The sequence below is a fragment of the Lontra canadensis genome, unplaced genomic scaffold (assembly GCF_010015895.1).
Source record: "Lontra canadensis isolate GAN:19392208 unplaced genomic scaffold, GSC_riverotter_1.0 scaffold184, whole genome shotgun sequence".
In the NCBI taxonomy this organism is placed as follows: Eukaryota; Metazoa; Chordata; class Mammalia; order Carnivora; family Mustelidae; genus Lontra; species Lontra canadensis.
Genome location: NW_022631178.1, coordinates 1,379,207 through 1,396,342, shown reverse-complemented (window position 1 = coordinate 1,396,342; position 17,136 = coordinate 1,379,207). Strand labels below are relative to the sequence as shown.

The 17,136-nt window shown below is 65.2% G+C and overlaps 2 protein-coding genes across 6 annotated transcripts in view; one reads left to right on the top strand and one right to left on the bottom strand.

Annotated features, from left to right (window-relative positions):
* Positions 1 to 143: 143 nt before the first annotated feature.
* PLEKHJ1 (pleckstrin homology domain containing J1) lies at positions 144 to 2,197 on the top strand. The gene is made up of 6 exons (XM_032847068.1): positions 144 to 346; positions 440 to 507; positions 735 to 801; positions 1,524 to 1,614; positions 1,695 to 1,758; positions 1,857 to 2,197. Exons 1-6 carry the CDS (start codon positions 253 to 255, stop codon positions 1,920 to 1,922), a joined length of 450 nt encoding a protein of 149 aa, XP_032702959.1. The 5' UTR covers positions 144 to 252; the 3' UTR covers positions 1,923 to 2,197.
* A 3,154-nt stretch (positions 2,198 to 5,351) lies between these two features.
* Positions 5,352 to 17,136, bottom strand: part of DOT1L (DOT1 like histone lysine methyltransferase) — a 57,808-nt gene continuing 46,023 nt past the window's right edge. The window contains exons 20-29 of one of the 5 annotated variants that reach the window (XM_032847111.1): positions 16,053 to 16,537; positions 15,742 to 15,877; positions 15,224 to 15,370; positions 14,056 to 14,170; positions 12,584 to 13,161; positions 12,089 to 12,291; positions 9,658 to 9,722; positions 8,327 to 9,256; positions 8,098 to 8,228; positions 5,352 to 5,554 (exon numbers count right to left, since the gene is read on the bottom strand). In XM_032847111.1, the coding sequence (XP_032703002.1) occupies positions 8,137 to 8,228; positions 8,327 to 9,256; positions 9,658 to 9,722; positions 12,089 to 12,291; positions 12,584 to 13,161; positions 14,056 to 14,170; positions 15,224 to 15,370; positions 15,742 to 15,877; positions 16,053 to 16,537 (2,751 nt within the window). In that variant the 3' untranslated portion in view covers positions 5,352 to 5,554; positions 8,098 to 8,136. Of the gene's footprint in view, positions 5,555 to 7,043; positions 7,618 to 8,097; positions 8,229 to 8,326; positions 9,257 to 9,657; positions 9,723 to 12,088; positions 12,292 to 12,583; positions 13,162 to 14,055; positions 14,171 to 15,223; positions 15,371 to 15,741; positions 15,878 to 16,052; positions 16,538 to 17,136 lie in introns of those variants that run through there. The other 4 variants (XM_032847109.1, XM_032847110.1, XM_032847112.1 and 1 more) reach the window with 4 other exon arrangements.

Genomic DNA, 17,136 nt, shown 5'->3' with positions numbered 1-17,136 from the left:
CGAGGATCTTGCGTGTCGTCTAGTATCGCGTGCGCCCCACGCGGGCTTCGCGTAGCGCCGAGGACCCCCCCCCCCCATACACACACCAGCGCCGCGCGTCGGCGACCCGCAGAATGCGTGGCTCGGGGGCGCGCAAGCGCAGTGGCTGCGGCAGCGCTTCCGGGACGGCGCTGTGCGACCTTTTTGGCGCGAGTGGGGACGGCGGCCGGGAGGGCGCGGTCCGCGCTCCGCGGTGTGGGTCCCGGCAGCGCCATGCGCTACAACGAGAAGGAGCTGCAGGCGTTGTCCCGGCAGCCGGCCGAGCTGGCGGCCGAGCTGGGCATGCGGGGTCCCAAGAAAGGCAGCGGTGAGCGGGCCGGGGCGCCGGGCCGGGCGGGCCGGGCGGGCGGGGCGGGGCTGGGCGGCCGCGAGCCCGAATGAGCCAGCCCTGTGCCCGCAGTGCTGAAAAGGCGGCTTGTGAAGCTGGTGGTCAACTTCCTCTTCTACTTCCGGACGGACGAGGCCGAGGTGGGCCGGCGGGCGGTGGTCCGGAGCCGAGGGTCGGGGCCGGGGGCCGTGGCCCGGCGGGGGGCGGGGCCGGGTCGCGGGCCGGCGGGGCGGGGTTGGGGGCGGGGGTCCGGTCGGGGTCCGGGTCGGCGCGGGGGGCGGGGCCGAGCTAGGGCCCGGGGGCGGGGCGTGTCGGGGTCCCCGCGGAGGCCCGCCCCCACCCACGCCCTCGCCCCGTCTGCCCGCAGCCGGTCGGAGCCCTGTTGCTGGAGCGCTGCAGAGTCACCCAGGAGGAGCCCAGCGGCTTCTCCATCAGTGAGTGCCCGGCCCTGCCCTTCCCCTCCCGGGCCCCGCCGCGGCGTCCGTCGGCCTGGAGCGAAGTCCACTGCCTCGGGCGGCCGGAGGGCGGGCCCGGCTCTTCCCCTGGGGCGCAACCCCTTTCTAGCTGCAGCCGCAGTTCCTCTAGGACGGTCTCTCTTGCTGGGGAGCACTGCACTGTCTGGGGTCCTGCGGAGGATTCCCCCGGGGTCGTCTTGAGAGCGGCGGAGTCGGCCGATTTTCTGGTGTGGCGCTCAAACGAGAGAAACGTGTGCTCGCCCCGTCCAGGAGGGCACAAGTCCCCCAACAGGGTGTCTGCAGGGGTGGTTCCTTGCCAGGGGACGCTTCCCCAGGCCATCCTGGCTCCTGGGGGCTGCCGGCAGTCCAAGGGGCTCTTTGCCTTTGTGGAGTCATTCCTGGTGGGATCAGGGTTGGTGCCCACCTGCTCCCAGTTGATCTTCTCTAAGTAGTTGCATCAGTAATCGTCCTGCATGCAGGTAGGGCCGCATTTTTAGGTTCTAGGGGTTAGGACTTGAACGTATGGACTTGAGGACACAGTTCAGTCCCCAGCACGGCTGGTGGGAAGGGATGAGCCTGGCCTTGGACTGGAGGAGGGGACACATGGACAGAGGCAACAGGAAGCTGAGGCCTGTGGCGGACTCTGGGTGGGGTGGGGCGGGGCAGTGAGCGGGAACGGTTGGGGGCTGCTCCCTCTGCAGGCTTCCTGGAGGACCCCGAGAGGAAGTATCACTTTGCCTGCTGCAGTGAGGAGCAGTGTCAGGAGTGGATGGGGGCTCTGCGGCGAGCCAGGTGGGGTGTGGGCCTGCCTGGGGGGGTCTGAGGCAGGGGCACAGCAGGGCTCTGTGAACACGTGTCACTTGCTTTCCCAGCTACGAGTTCATGCGGAGAAGCCTCATATTCTACAGAAACGAGATCCAGAAGATGACTGGCAAGGTGCGCGGAGAGTCTGGGGGCCAGGGGTGGGAGCCGGGCGTGGGGGCGGGGCAGGGCCCTCTGGGGCCTGGGCTCATGCTGTCCCTTCACCCACACAGGACCCCCTGGAGCAGTTCGGCATATCTGAGGAGGCCAGGTTCCAGCTGGGTGGCTTGAAGGCCTGAGTCTGGAACAAGCCCTCCCCATCCTCTCCGCGCCCTGGGTTTCTTGGTCAAGCCTGGATTTCCTGCTGCAGGTGCTTGGCTTAAAGACTTCAAAAGTCCAAGATTGGTGGGGGTGGGCAGGGGCGGGTTGGAGAAACAACCCAGGAACACGCCACCCCCGACCTGGACTGGTCTGGCACCTGTTGGGTGCCCCATGCTGCTACCGGGGGACAAGTGTCCACTCCTAGAAGCTGCGGCCAGCCCCTCGGGTCCATCCATCTGGGGACTCTGAGGCTGGTGTAGTCTTTCTGCCCTGTGTAGGCTGAATGTACGTAGCTAGACGATGCTGTGAAGGACGTGGGGGGCCGCGCCTCCTGGAGCCACTGTGAATTCTCCTGCCGCTGGGGCAGGCCCTGGCTGATGCTTCCGGGCGGAGCAGGACGCCTTCACTCTCAGGCCAGTGTGCTTGTTGTACTCAAATAAAGGGACCTCTTTTCCACGTGGGATGGTGCTGCGGTGAATGCGGGGAGGGGCTGCTGCCCCGAGGTGGTTGGAGTGAGGCAGGGCTGCTCCAGGAGAGGCACAGAGACCTGGAATCAGACCAGGTTGAGGCGTGGAGTCTGGGACTTTGCTTGGCCCATGGGGCCTGTGGTGCTGACTAGGCCCCAGGAGACAACAGAAGGGTGGTCTGATTGAACCCAAAGATGACCTGTGACCCCAGTTCCTAGGCCTCCCCTTGAGTACAGGCACGACTCTGGAAAGGGTTCTGCAAACCTTGGGAGTCCTAAATCAGTTTGTTTAAAAAAAAAAAACAAAACAGCCCATGAGAAGTATCCTGGTGGGCCTGACCTAGTCAGGTGTGCGTTCAGGAGGGGCTGGGCCTCCTTGAGGCGGGTGCTTGCTGTGGGCCTTGGTCCCATGACTGTCTGAAGGAGCTTGCCAGGCTCCCGCTGCGAGTCCTTGTCCTCCTGGCTTGGGGAGTGGGGAGCGAGGCCCCTGGCCCTCATGCCTCTCCTTGTGTCACAGAAAGAAATGCTGCGAGCAGACCAGGTTCAAGTGAAAACAAGTATTTTATTACAGCGTCTAGAGATGGAAACGCAGAATGTATTGGCGTTCTCTTAGAAGAGGGTCAAGCCAGCAGCCCAGCACCCCCAGCTGAGACACAGTCTACCAGAAACACAAAAGCAAAGCCCCGTCGGAGTTACAAATCAAGGTCAAGAAACGTGGGAGACAAACCAGTGTGGCTGGACCGTGGGAATGAGGGCAGGTGGGGTGGGTACAGAGGGGCACGTGAGCCTTGGAGAAATCACAGTCCATAGCTGCAAGGCCTGGCCAGCTGCCCGGGAGGGCCGTGTTCATGGTTAGGTTTTCCTGAGCAGAGCCACCTGTGACCCGCAGACTTCCCTGAAGTGGCCCGAGGTCAGCAGCAGCCCCGGGGCTTCGCGCCCCCACATGCCGCCTGCCTCACACCAGGGACCGTGTCTGCACACGAGCGTCTGTGCTGGGAGACTCGGTACAGCACGTCCGCAGGAGGCCCCCGGAGGTGACGTGCCGTGTGCCTGGACGGGGCTGCTCTGTTCCACCCCGGGGACTCCTGTGTGACCTCTACCATCCACCCTGTATCTTTTCAGGGAGCCCTGTGCACCTGATGGGGGGGAGCAAACACTGCCCTGTCCTGGGGGGCGGGGATTGGGGTTCACGGGGGAGAGGCACAGCACCTTCATGCGCCGGGAGCACCAACCCAGAGGGCAAGAGCCAGGGCGGCCAGTTACGGAAGGACGGGCCAGTTTCAAGAACCCATCACGAGCACCATCTTCTGCCTCAACTATTGCTCTGGGCCACCCCCAGGGCAGGCAGGAAAGCAGAGCTCTGGCAGGCCCCTGCCTGGGGGAACCAGGGATCCCGTCGACGGCCAGACCTGCACCGCACAGATCAGTCTGCTTTTGGGAGGCAGCTGCGGGCAGGAAAGGGCCCTGCGGTGGCCCTCTTTCGCCGGCATGCCTCAAGGCATCTGCCTGCCCCTCAGCAGAGTGGGGATCAGGAGGAAGCAGGGCCAGGCCGGCCCGGTGCCCTGAACCTGCCCAGGCAGGCAGGAGCTCAGGGCCCACCCGTGATGCACAGCCCACCTCTGGGAAGAGGCAAGTTCCCGGTGTTCCTCGGTGGGTGCAAGCACCTGAGAACAGGGCTCCTACCTCAGCTCAGCCCTTCCTAAAGCACCCATCTTGGGGTCCAGGGCCCCCTGCCAGGACCTTGGCTGACGTGCGCCCTTTCAGGGGCCTGGGGACTTCTAGACGCACCCTTTTGAAGACTGTACACAGACATGACACTGGTCAGACTGTTACGCTGGAGGAGCTGGAGAACCCTGCTGGCACTTTCTGGAAGCATCTGGACAGCTCTCCCGGCTCTGCCCCAGCCGGTGAATGCGGGGAGGGGCACTCACTACCAAGCACCTTCACTCCCAGCACCCACTCCCAGCACCTTCACTCCCAGGCACCATCACAGCGGCTGCAGGGCGGGTGGGGCGGCAGCGGAGCAGCACGGAAGGGCCAGAGGGCCTTGGGCAGGGCACGGGGCCCGAGCACTCCGCCCCAGGAACTGCGGGCACGCAGTTGGGGGCGGAGGGCCGGCCCTGGGCCCGTGCCACTGTGTGCACTTGAATAAATAGAAAGGTTTTCCCCTCACTTTTTTCTTCTTTAGTTTACTGTGCGTTATACAATCTAAAAATATATGAAGTCAAGTCTATGAAATTTATAAATTTTTATCACATCTCTATAAAATACTGTCACTCCTCAGCGTGACTCTCTTCTGTACAGACAGCCCAGCCCCCTTGACTGCCCAGCGCCCGTGCCGGGAGCTCGCCGCACGCTCCGGCGGACCACGGGGGGAGCCCGAGCCGAGCTGAACCAAAGTAAATGCACTTGCTGCACCGGGCCCGCTGCCGCCGGGGGTCGGGTACCAGCCCTTCCTCAAGCACCACTCAGAACGGGGCCGCGCACGACGGGGGAGGCTCTGACCGGGCCCGCGCCCGCCGGCCGTTCCTATGCCAAAGGCGCAGATGCCTGGCCCGAGCGGCCACCAGTCTGCAGGAGCCGTTCACAGTGATGGGGCGGGGGCGGGCGCCCCCTCGGGGACAGGGCCTCTTCTGAGGAATGTCACGACAGAGCCAGCCACCCTCTGCCTGGAGACGGCCGTGCCTTTGGTATAGGAAGAGCGGCGGGAATAAATAGGGCAGGTGCCTTGCGGCCTGGTTTGGCGTTGGTCAACCTCCAGTCAGCACCAAGAGCGCAAGCGGGCCGAGGCCCGCGTGGAGATAGCACCGGGACGGCGGCCGGCGCGGCGGCGGGCAGGCCTCCGGGACGTCGGTAGGTAGGTCCTCTCACACACAGTACTTACACTTCTCAACGGGTCGCCTTATGACTTCGGTGGAGTAAAATAAGTCAGAGTTGTTTATACTTTTTAAAAAACGATAAATACTTTATCTAAAACTATCGACAGCATGAGCCGCGGCCGGGCCCCAGCGCCTCTGCGGGTCTGCACAGCGCCGATTCACAGTAGAGCCTCGTCCCTGTCTGCGGTCCGTCCTCGCCGTCCTGGGGCCACCGGCCGGGCCGGCCTTGCATAGGTCTCGCGGTTGAGGTAGAAATCCTAGTTACCTGCGGAGACCCGCGCGGGAGGAAAGGCAGCACAGCGTCAGCATCCCACGCAGGGGAACCCAGACCTTCCCTCAGGCCAGGGAACCAAAGCCTCCTACAGACGGACGGACGGACAGTCGGACAGAACATGGTCGCTGCAGGCCCCGCCTCTCCTGGCGGGGACCCCTGGTGCCACGCCCCTGGCAGCAGGTCCCTGTCCTCCCATCTCCCCCCACCAAGAGCCTGGGCACCAAGGCCCTCCCTGGCCACATGCCAGGCCCTGTTCCCAGTCCAGCCCACGGAGACCTCCCGTGACAGCCACGGGGCAGGGGACCAGAAGGCGGCGGTCCGCCGTGGGCCAGGCCCGGGAGCCTGATGCGCACGAGCTTCCACACGCACACCTCGGAGCTCTTCAAAGCCAGTCCCGGCCGCAAACCTTCTCTGAGGGCGTGAGACCCCCCGCGCGCACCAAAGCCGCTCTGCCTTCTGGGCTTTTCCGAGAGGACTGTGGCACAGCCTGTCCCCAGACCTCAGGGAAGGCCGTCCACCGACCTGTGCCGACCAGGAGGCCATCAGACTCCGGCGGTCCCACGCCTGTTTGCACGTAAACACGCGGCAGACGGCGGAGGACGGCCCGGCCCCAGTGCCCCATTAGCGCCCGGCTTCCTTTCCTTGAGTCCTTGGCCCTAGGGACGCCCCCAGGGACGCCAAGCAGCAGCTGCCAGGGCCTCGCTCTCTAATGCCCACACGTGGCCAGCGAAGGCATGGACCAAAACCCCTGGAAGGCCTCATGCCGACCGTCCACCCGCTTCCAAAGACGGGCCCTTCCTATGCTGCCCTGCGCCGACTCCACGCACGGCCAAGCACGGGCCGCGCCCCCGCGAGCAGCAGGAGCTGTGCATCACGACAAGGCTGTCCCTCCGCAGCCCCGTGCCCGCTGGTTCCCGGGGCCTGCGCAGGCACGAGCACCGAGTTTGGACAACCCTCCACACGCGGTCTTTTCTTAAAGCCCTAATGGTGCCTTCAGGGAGACAGGCCTGCGGGGGGCCCTGGAGCAGACCAACGGCAAAGCTGAGCTCTGAGCTGCCCCCGGGGGGCCCCATCCCCCGCGGCCACAGACATGAAGCCTGAGGGCAACGGATCGCAGGCTCCATCCAGCTAGACAGGCCAGGCTATGGGCCTCCTCCACCTCCTCCCGGCCACCTCTGCTAGGCAGGGCCCCAGGCGGGCTTGCCATAAAGGGCTGGGCCAGGTGGCGGGAGCCGGCCATCCCCTGGAGCCCCACAGTGGCTGCTCAGCCGCCCGGGAGGACAGAAGGCACGGCCAGCCCTGTCCGGCCGCCCAGCTTCCCTTGCCTCCCTGTGCTCTGTCTTCCCTTGCACTCTCAGAGCCAACTGTCTCCACCCGAGGCAGAACAGCCTGGGTCCCCTGGGCCCCTCCACTCTCTGCGGAAGGGAGGACAGATAGTTCAGGGTCTCGTACGGGCCCCCTGGTTGGGCTCTAGCCTTACCTTACAGAATACGAACGGCTAGCTAAGCAAGGTCTTTATCTCGGCTTAACCCCCGCAAGGCGCGCGGCATACGGAGGCGGCATGCCAAGGGAAACCCACACGGCAGACGGCCCCGTGGAGCTGGCCTGCGGGATCACGGGCGCAGCCTGGGCCAGGGCCAGCCCGGGCAGGGGCTGGTGGTGCACCGTGAAGGAGGGGCGGGGGGCCTTGTGCGGGAGGGAGGCGAGCTTGACGGACAGAGAGGCGTTAGCAGGCTGCAGAGAGGCGGCAGAGGCGGCGGGTAAGAAAGCCTGGTTAGCCGGGAGGGACGCGAGGTTCTGCAGAAGCACGGGCTCAGGGTTAGCCGGGAGCAGCGCAGGGGCAGGAGGCAAGGCAGCGTTAGGGGGAGGGGGTGCGGGGAGGGTGGGCTGCCCCTGCGGGGGCGGGGGCGGGGCCTGAAAGGAAGACGCGGGGGCGCCAGCCACCGCCTGCAGCGCGGTTAAGCCCAGCGTGCCGCTGCGACACGCTGCCCCGCCGCCGAAACTGGCTCCAAACGGACGAGCGGAGGCGGAAGGCACCGCGTGGTTAAAGACACCTGCAAACAGGAGAGAAAAACTCAGCTTCAACAGGTGGGCAGTGTCCGGCCAAGCGCAGAGAGACACCACAACGGGGAAGCAGACAGCGGCCGCAGCTCCGTGGGCGTCGCAAAGGCAGGGGCAAAGCAGCAAGCAGCAGGGCACGGGTGGCCAGGTGCAACTTCCCGGCAGGCCAGCGCCGGGCCACGCCCCCTGCAGGCACGCCCCCGGGGCTCCCAGCCCGGGACCCGCCTGCGCCCAGCAAGGAGCCGGCCGCGGAGGCCCGGGCCCCCCCTCCACGGTGCCCCCACACAGCAGCTGCTGTGGCCCCTCGCTCTGGCCCAGCGACAGCCCCCGAAGCGGCCCAGACCCCGTGAGCCGTGTCGGGTGGGACAGACGACCTCCATGGGGAGGAAACCCAGCCCTAGCTATGGCGCCAGCTCTCCTGAAGGTACAAGGGACGCCGTCACAACCAGAGGGCCTGGCGCAGGCCGACTCACGCGCAAGTGCGCTGCCCACACCACAGGCACATCTGCGTCTCATGAAAAGGAGCAAGGTGGCAGGTGCAAAGTGGCCCCCAGGGGACAGGTGGGCACAGCCTCTCGCCCCTTAGGGGGCCCTGCAAGGGAACCTGTAAAGCAGTTGTCATTAGCCCCACGGTCCGGGAGGGCGACGGTGTGCGGCCCGCAGGACCCGCGATTCAGACGAGGGAGGCGCGCATCTGCCTACCTCCAACTGCGCCGCCTGCCACCCCAGAGGAGAAGCTGCCCATGGCGTGCGAGTTGGTCAGTCTGGTCGCGGCGGATGAGACGTGCACCAGGCCAGCGGCGGCCGGCACGGAGCTGAACAGGGACTGCAGTACGGACGAGCCCAGGTTGGCCTGCAGGGACATGGGACCCAGGGCGAACTGCGGGCCGGGGGCAAAGGTGCCCAGGAAGGGGCGGTGTGTCTGGGCTGAGGGAGCCGCGCTGACCGTCGAGGACGCCGCTGTGGCGAGGCCCGGGCCGCTGAGAAGGCCCCCAGGAGGCACCGTGGCGGCAGAAATGAAGAGGTTGTGGCCATTCTTCAAGTCGGGCTCGCGGTCCCGGCCCTTGCCCGGCTTGCTGTGCGTCAGCGAGGCCTTGTCTGGGGGCCCACATGCTGGGAGGCCCGGCTCGCCCGCCTCTCTGCCCTTGGGGCCACTCAGTCCGTCCAGCTGCCTCTTGTTCACGAAGGTGCCGGGCTCTGCAGCAGCGCCCTCCTTGCCCCGTGGGGTGGGAAAGCTCAGGGGGCCGCTCAGGCTGGCCGCCTCCGGGACCTTGTGGGAGAGAGAAGCACCATCGCTGAAGCTGTGTAAACTGAGGTCGGCGGTCAGGCCCCCGCTGAAGGCGAAGCCGTTGGGAGGGTTGCTGCTGGGGCTTAGTCCCCCGGCCCCCGCCAGGGCACTAGGAAAGCCCTTCCTCGGGTGGGCAGCCAGCTTGGCATCGGCCAGGCCAGGCTCCTCTAGGGGTGGCCGGAAAGCGAACAGGGAGTTCTGGCTCAGGGCGGAGCTGGCCTGCAGCGGGCTGTCGGCGCACTTGGCCAGGCCGAGATCGGAGATGGGCGAGAAGGTGGATTTCCACTTGCTGCTGTTGGCGGGCTCGCTGGCAGGCGCCGGCTTCCTCCCGGTCAGGCCACCACCTGATGAGAACCAGAGCCGGTGAGGCCCAGGGCTCAGAGCCAGCCCCTCCTGCCCGAGGGAAGTGTGCTACGGTCCACACGTGCCCCTGCTGGGGGATCAGGCGGCCAAGTGGGGCGAGGTGGGACGGGATGGGGAGCCGGAGACCGGAGGGTCTGCGGGCGGGCTGAGGGGCGTCGGCGTGCTCGCAGAGTGTCAGACGCTGGCCCAGTTCGACCAGCAGGGAACGGACTGCCGCCAGGCAGTATCGAGACCAGCCGTCATGGGGACACGGGTGGCATTCGACATCACCCAGAGACAATTCTAGAAGCCCAGAGTGGGTGGTCCTGAGGTTTGAGGCCACACCGTGGGGCCAGGTCACCTTGAGCCTGGGAGTTAGAAGGAAGGGCACATAGCCACTCACCGCTTTCCAAGGTTTTCGGAGGAGATTTGCTTTCTAAGGAGATGGTTGCAATTTTTCTCTCAATTCTATCAAGAAAAAAATAGATGACGGAGGTTTGAAATCCATTTGCACACTGACTGCCCAGCCCACCTGCCCGCAGACCTCTCTAGAGGGGACTGTGACTGCCGGGCAGAGCCCGAGCCCCTGGTGGGGAGCGGGATCCTGACTGCAGGAGGGGGACGAAGCTGAGAGCTTGGGAACGGGGGGCGTCACATCGCAACACAGAGAGACGCCCAAAGTCCCAGCTGGAGCCACCTCTGTGTCATGCCCGAGGCTCACAATAGCTCCATGCACCATGTCAACAATGGCGTGTCACCCACATGACACGGAGCGCGTGGCACATGCCAGACCACAGAACAGTACACGCTACGTGCCCATGCTTCCACGGCACATCCCGAAGAACACCGTGACCTCCAGAAACACAAGAAAACCGCCCCAAAGAATTTGGAAACGGAGAGGCTGGACATTCCCAACACAAAAGAAAAGCACTCAAGGGCGCCTGGGTGGCACAGTGAGTTGAGCCTCTGCCTTCGGCTCAGGTCATGATCCCAGAGACCTGGGATCGAGCCCCGCATCGCGCTCTCTGCTCAGCAGGGAGCCTGCTTCCCGCCCCCCTGCCTGCCTCTCTGCCTGCTTGTGATCTCTGTCAAATAAATAAATAAAATCTTTAAAAAAAAAAGAAAGAAAGAAAGAAAAGCACTCGAGTATAAAACTTCTAAAAACGTAATTTGCGTCTACAGAAGAGGAACAAGATGAATGAGCCTAGACCAGCCGCCGGGCGTGGGCAAGGACAAAGACGAGAGAGAAACGAGACTGGACCAAGACCCAACACTCCTGTCCTTCAGACACCTGCGAGAACGTGAGGTGACAGATCCAGAGACCTGAGGACATTCGCGGAGCAGGCGTCCCATAAGACGCCCATCCGCACAGGAGAGAATTCCTACAGCCCGACGACGACCAGGACCGGAATGACGTCTCTCCACGGACACACACACGGCCGTGAGCCACGAGCAGATGCTCCACGCCCCTGGTCAGAGTGTAAGGACGCTCAGAGCGCCGGTGAGACCCCCAAACCCATGGGAACGGCTATTGCGTTAGGACAGTAATGGGAGCCGGGAGAGCGTGGCAACACTGGCTCCCTCCCGCCGACGGGGCACGTGAGGACGGCTGCTGCGGAAGGTTCCGCGGAACATTAAACACAGTCGCCGTCTGGCCCAGCGGTTCCATACCTGGGAGACTGAAAATATTTTCTTCTCTTTTTTTTCAAGACTTACTCGCTTATTTAAGAAAAGAGAGAGAGCGCAGGCATGCGTGGTGCGTGAGCAGGGGAGGGGCAGAGGGAGGAGAGCAAGCCCTCCTGCAGACCTCACGGGAGCCCGACGCAGGACCCTGAGACCCCGACCTGAGCCGAAATCAAGTCGGACACTTAACCAACCGAGCCAGCCAGGGGCCCCAACGGAAAACATCTTCAGACAGAGGGCGGCATGGGGCGCTCACAGCAGCATTACCCCGTTAGCTAAACACCGGACACCCCAGGCGTCCACCAGCACGTAACAAATGACTATGGCGTGTGCGGTCCATCCCCACGCGGGAACACGGTCCAGCCTCAGGAAGGAAGGGACCCAACCCTGCCACACGTGGAGGGACCCCGAGGACACGGGGCTCAGGGAGAGGAGCCAGACTCAGAAGGACCCATTCCTGCAGGTCCCCACACCCAGGAGGCCCCAGAGGAGTCCCGTCCACACAGAGAGAAGAGGGTGGGAGCCAGGGCTGGGGAGTCAGTGTTAAGGGACATGGGCCTTTTTCTGGGGGTCATAAGAATGTTCTAGAATTGATACTGATAATGTTTGCACAACTCTGGGAACATACCCAAACCCACTGGGCTGCACTCTTCACACAAGCAATGGGCCACGCGAGTTCGACAGAATAACGCTGTCCCACGTTAGGAGGGGACACTGTTCTTGCTCAAACACCCCCACGTGCAGTGTCCACTCTCTTGAGCCCCTGCCTGCCATGGCCGCCTGTGTGCCCGTCTGCTCCAACCAAGTGACACACACACTAAGAACGAGGCACCGGGAACTAGGCGACACAGCAACCCCACGCCCAGGGTGCTGGCCTGCCCTAGGTGTGACGTCTCAGGCGGGAGGACCGCCCAGGCCCTTCCCGACCAGCTTCTCGCCATGTAAAGGTGAGCAATCTGGGGGGACCACCTACTCGAGCATGGCCACTCTATGGCACTGCGGATGGCAGCGGACAGGCCACGGGCAGGGCCCTGGCACCCACCGACGGTAGCCAGATGCTGCCCCGGGAGGGCGACCTCATCACGAGGGCCTTTCCTTCCAGAAGCCGCGCCCATGGACGCCCTGCGCCCACCCCATCCGGCCCCACTCGCCTGGCGCTGCCCGGCTCATCCTCGGAGCCCTGCTCCTCGTCTGAGGTCAGTGGGGAGTAGTGGGCCCCATTGGTCTGGCTCAAGGGCTTCTCCTTCTTGAGAACGGGCGGCTGGTCGTTGTCCTGGTAAGGGACAGGGGAGCTCTTCAGGCTCTCGGGGGACGAGATGGCCGTGATTTCCAAAGGCTGGTTAATGTTGCTGACCTGAGGGACCAGCACAGACACAGCACAAGCCTGTCAACAGGCTCCCTGGGCGCCAGCACCCGCAGGCTTTGCTCGGGTCCCCGCCGCCCAGACCTGCCCTGGACCTCAGGCTGCTGGGCAATGGCAGAGCCAGCCTGCCGCCCTCGGAGGAAGGTGGCCCAGGTGCTCCTGGGGCCCTGCCATCCTGGCCAGGCTGGGAACGTGAGACGCCACGTGAGACACCTGCGTGGGCCAGACGAGCTGGCCCGCCCTCCCCACCGTGTCCCTGCCCCCCAGCCAGCCCTGGACTTACCATCGAGGTGAGGTTCAGCGGGGACCCTGAAGACTGTGTGAAGAGGCCGGCAACGGACGGCAGGGCCCGACGCTTGGGCGACACGCCGGAGCTCAGGCTGGGGGTCCCGGCTGCCGCCCGCTTCCTCCTGCCCCGCTTACGGCTGTCTGGCCCATGACCCTGGCCGCTGTCCCCGCGGGCGCCCGTGGGCAGAGGGCTGGGTTTGCCAGGAGGTGACTGTTTGGCGCCGCCGCCAGCCGAGATGGTAAAGACGATCCTCCTCTTGGCCTCGCCCTCGGGGTCTGAGACGCCTGCCTCGGAGGGAAGGTCCCCTTTGTTGGCCTCGGGCAGCGGGCCCTGGGCAGCGTTGCTGAGCCGCGGGCTGGCGCAGAGCGGGTGGGCGGGGGAGGCTGCACCGGAGCCGCGGGACTGTGGGAGCAGGGGTGGGTGCTGCGGGGTGGAGCCACAGGACCCCATGCTGGCGAACAGGCTTCCTGAGCTTGAAACCTCGTCCAAGGTGCCGGGCTCGGCTCCGGGAGCAAGGGGGGCCGGGCTGCCTGCCAGGGCCCCGCTGACAGCCCCGGAGCCCGTGTAGAAACCTGCCAGGAAGGACGGGCTCTGTCAGGGGCGGACGTCGCTGCCTCGGGAGCTGCCAGCTACGAAGCTCCGCGCCCGGGAACCCGCCCTCCGTGGGGTTCCGCCGAGCACGGGAGATAAGCACCCGTGAGCTGGGCATGGCTGGGCCAGCCCGGGGGCTCCCGAGCAGGCACTTCTGGATGCGTGAGGACCCCTGGTGCTGGAACCCGACAACTCCAAGTGGGCCTGGGCGCCCCCCCCCCCCGCCAGGGGCTCCCTAAGCTGCAAGAAGCCCTACTGAGGTCCGTCTCCTACACAGACCCGGGCCTCCCCGCCCCAGAGGAAGGGCTGCTGGACACGAGGCGGCCCTGCCCTCCCTGCATTAACACAGGTGGTGGCAAATTGGCGACCGGCCCCCGGGGCTGGTGTCACCAGCACGCCCACCACCCCCAGGGCCGAGTGGCTGGGACAGAGCCCTCCTGCCGCAGAGGCGCGTGGGCCACCCGGCCCTGTGTGTAGTTTGCGGAGGCCTCTGCCAGCAATGACCAGGGTCTCTGAAGGGGCCTCAGAGCCCAGATGGAGAGCAGGCTGCTCCCCCAGGACATCACCAGCCAGTGAGGCTCACTGCCCGCCCTGGCTGACCTCCAGGAGGAAACGGCAGCATGCCTCAGGCCAGAGGCTGCTGACATGAACCAAAGTCCAGCCTAGAGCCGCTAACCCCAGGGCATAGGGGCTGACCCCGTGGCCAGGAGGAGATGGGCCTACTCAGAGCCCAGCCTGCCAGATCTGGGGGCCTCCCCTCCACCCAGCCTGCCCCGGCTCCTCCTCCTTCCAGCAGCAGCAGCAGAGGCTGGGGCGGGCTGGGCCCTGGGGGCAGGGCTGGAGGCAGGACCCAGATGCAGGAGAAGCCGTCTGACCTGCAGGAGCTGGAGCGAGGCTTTTGCTTCCAGTGCCGTGGGCATTAGCGCCCATCTGCTTTTCAAGTGTGGACGAGGACTCTCGGGTCTGCGACACAGGACTAGGGGTGTTTCTCTGTGAGAAAAAGTCCACACTGTCAGATGAGCCAGGGCTGGAGACTAAGGGCAGGGAGGGAGTCGCCGACATGAGCCAGAGGATGTGCAAAGGGCCTGAGGCAGGGAGAATGGCAGGTATGTGGGAGCCGGCGCACAGAAGGGGAAGCGACCTGCTCGGGGTTTGAGCACTGCAGGCAGCGGTCAGAAGGTTCTGACAAGGGGAGGGGCAGATATCTATTCCAAAGGACTGTTTTGCTAACAGCAAATGTCAGGCTGGGGACGAAGGGAGCAGGGACAGCAGCTGTGATCCAAACCATGATTCCACTCCTGTGTGGAACAGGATGGAGACACGCACCCACACAACATCTGTACACGCACATTCACATCACCGTGACTCGTAACAGCCACGGGTGGGAACAACACGTCTGCCCGCAGGAGAGCAGATAAACACGACGTGGTCTGTACACGTGGGGGAGTCCCGGCCACCAGCAGGAGTCAGGCGCCCCCATGTGCGGCCCCCGAGCCCATGACGCGCAGGGTGGGAACCAGACACAGAAGGCCACGCGGGGTGTGAGTCCACGCGTGTGACACAATCTGTGGACAGGTGTCGGCTGCACAACTTGGTGAACGAACTAAAGGCCACTAGAAGGTGCCTGTCAGCCGAGTAGACGGAACGCGAATCACGTCCCCACTCACACAGAGCCGAGCCCGCATCACGCAAGACGGAGCCCCCACGGGGGCCCACATGTGAGAGAGGACGAGGGGAGTGGGGCTTCACACTTCTACCGAATCCGGAGTTCAATTCCGTCTCCACCCAAACATACCACCCTCCACAAAAACATCGGGAGGTGAAAATGGGGAAATGTTACTGTAACCAACTCTGCATTCTGGGGCTCTGTCTCGGGGGTCACGGTACGGCCCACACCCATCAGCAGGCCATTCAACAGAAAGCAGGTCTCACAGGGAAAAAGCCCGCCGAGACCCCCTCTTTGCCTACACACCACACTGCGGAGCCCAAGGGCCCGGGCCAGTCACCCGGGGCCAACACTGCCCCCGGCTGGCGTGCACTCACCACCTTCTCGGCGCGGCTGGGCAGCACCACGCTGGCCAGGGGGATGCTGACGGGTAGTTTGCTGGGCTGCACGGTGCTGAGCGGGATGCTGACGGGCAGGCTGGTGATGGCCTCCCCGCTGCTGGCGTAGGCGCGCTCCTTCACACCCTGCACACACACCACCAGCCCGGCCTCGCTCCTGCTGGCCAGACGCGCCAGGCCACCAGCACCACCCGAGGACCACGGGGACATCCCCACCCCCCACTCCCGTCCCCAGCGCAGGAGGAGGTCCCTTGTCCTGAGACACAGTTCCTCCTCCTAAAATCCCAGGACCCCCCCCCCCCATTACTTCCCCACAGACTCTCTACTCTCCCTCCCGTCTCTATGGACAACGGCCCCCCCCACGGGGGCTCCGCTGCGGCACCGTGTCCCAGGCTCATCCCAGGCCCCCTGCCTGGCCCTTGCCTGGAGGGCCTCTCCTAACGGCCTGGCTCAGGACACCCACCACACACCCCCCACGACAAAGGTCCTGCTCTCACCTTCTCGCTGCCCCTCTCCCCGGTCATCTGTAAGGCCGCGGGGGACGACGGTCGCGGGTCCTGAGGGCTCAGCTTGATACCGTTGGCGAAGCCAGGGCTCTGGTATGGAAGGCCGTTCTCCTTGGCGTGCTCAGCTCTGGAACGAGACACAGCCCTGGTTCCTCCTCTGGGGGTGCCCGCAGCCTCGGGTCTGCGTCTAGAGCCAGTGGCCCGGGCTCAGCGCACACCCCGGGGTCTCTCCCAGACTGCCGGGTGCTGGCTCACCAGACCCCAAGGTGGCCCTCCCCCCCGGGGCACCAGAGTGGACTCACCGCGGGTGCAGCTCGCCGGCCGCAGGCTTGCCGCCGGCCGCGTGGTCCTGGCTGAGGTGCCGCCTCAGCACCAGCTTGGCCGGGGAGAGCCGGGTGTAGTCAGGCAAGGCCAGGCCCGCCATCTTCTCGAGCCGCGGCCGGCCACCGTGGCTGGGGGTGCAGGGCACGACGTCCTGGTCCAGCGGGGAGGCCAGGTACTGGGGCGTGTTCTGCTTGGATGAGGGCCGGCTCAGCGCACCACACACCTCGTAGCCGGCCACGTGGCCGTTCATGGAGAGCTCCGGGCTAGCACTGCTCAAGTGGGGCAGCGAGAACTTGGGGCCGTCCAGGTCGAGGTGCAGACGGCCGGGCTCAGCCTCCAGCTCCCGGCCCAGGGCGCCCTTCCCGCGCAGGTGCGCTGACAGGCCGTCGTCGGGCGGCACGCACGACTTCAGCTGCAGAAGCTCCTGCCGCCGCTGGCTCTTCTCCAACTCCACGATGCTGATCTGCCGGGCGGGGAGAGGCTCAGGCTGCTGTTCGGCCCAGGGCGTGAGGCCCCGCCGGACGCGCCCCACCCGGCCACCCAGCCAACACAGATGAACGCAGACGGACGCAGCCCCGGAGGGCCTGCAAGGACACAGACCGGCTTTGGGGGTGATGCGGAAGCCAACGGCCCGGCACGGGGCAGGAAGCTCCGGGGACACCAGACACAACAGCTGGGTCCAGGGCGTTCTGCCGACGTGCGCTTGGGGGACGGGAACGGGGAGCTGGGACCCCGTCTGTGCTGAAGGAGCCTACGTATAAACCGGCGGCAAAAACCGTGGCTCTGGGCTTCCCTCCCATCGCGCAGGGCTCCGGGGATTTTCCCTCCGGTCTCTCTGCTTTGTGGTTCGCCCCTCATGAACGTGCCGTTACTGCACAGAGGGGTCAGCAGCCTAGCGGCCGCTCACACACAAGAGCGCAGAAGCAAGGCCTGGCTGGGCCAACGGGGTCGGCAAACCTCCTCTGTGCCGGGCTCCCCGGAGTCATGGCCCTTCAGAGGGCAGGTGGCCCGGACCCTGGGACCTCAGACCACTCACAGACCCGCTTTGGGGAGCAGGTCTTT

What these genes read in the sequence shown, in the direction of transcription:
- PLEKHJ1 (XM_032847068.1), top strand. Translation starts at nt 253, where the DNA reads ATGCGCTACAACGAGAAGGAGCTGCAGGCGTTGTCCCGGCAGCCGGCC. An exon ending in TCCGGACGGACGAGGCCGAG is followed by an intron (nt 508 to 734) that starts GTGGGCCGGCGG and finishes GTCTGCCCGCAG; the next exon opens with CCGGTCGGAGCCCTGTTGCT. An exon ending in GCCCAGCGGCTTCTCCATCA is followed by an intron (nt 802 to 1,523) that starts GTGAGTGCCCGG and finishes CTCCCTCTGCAG; the next exon opens with GCTTCCTGGAGGACCCCGAG.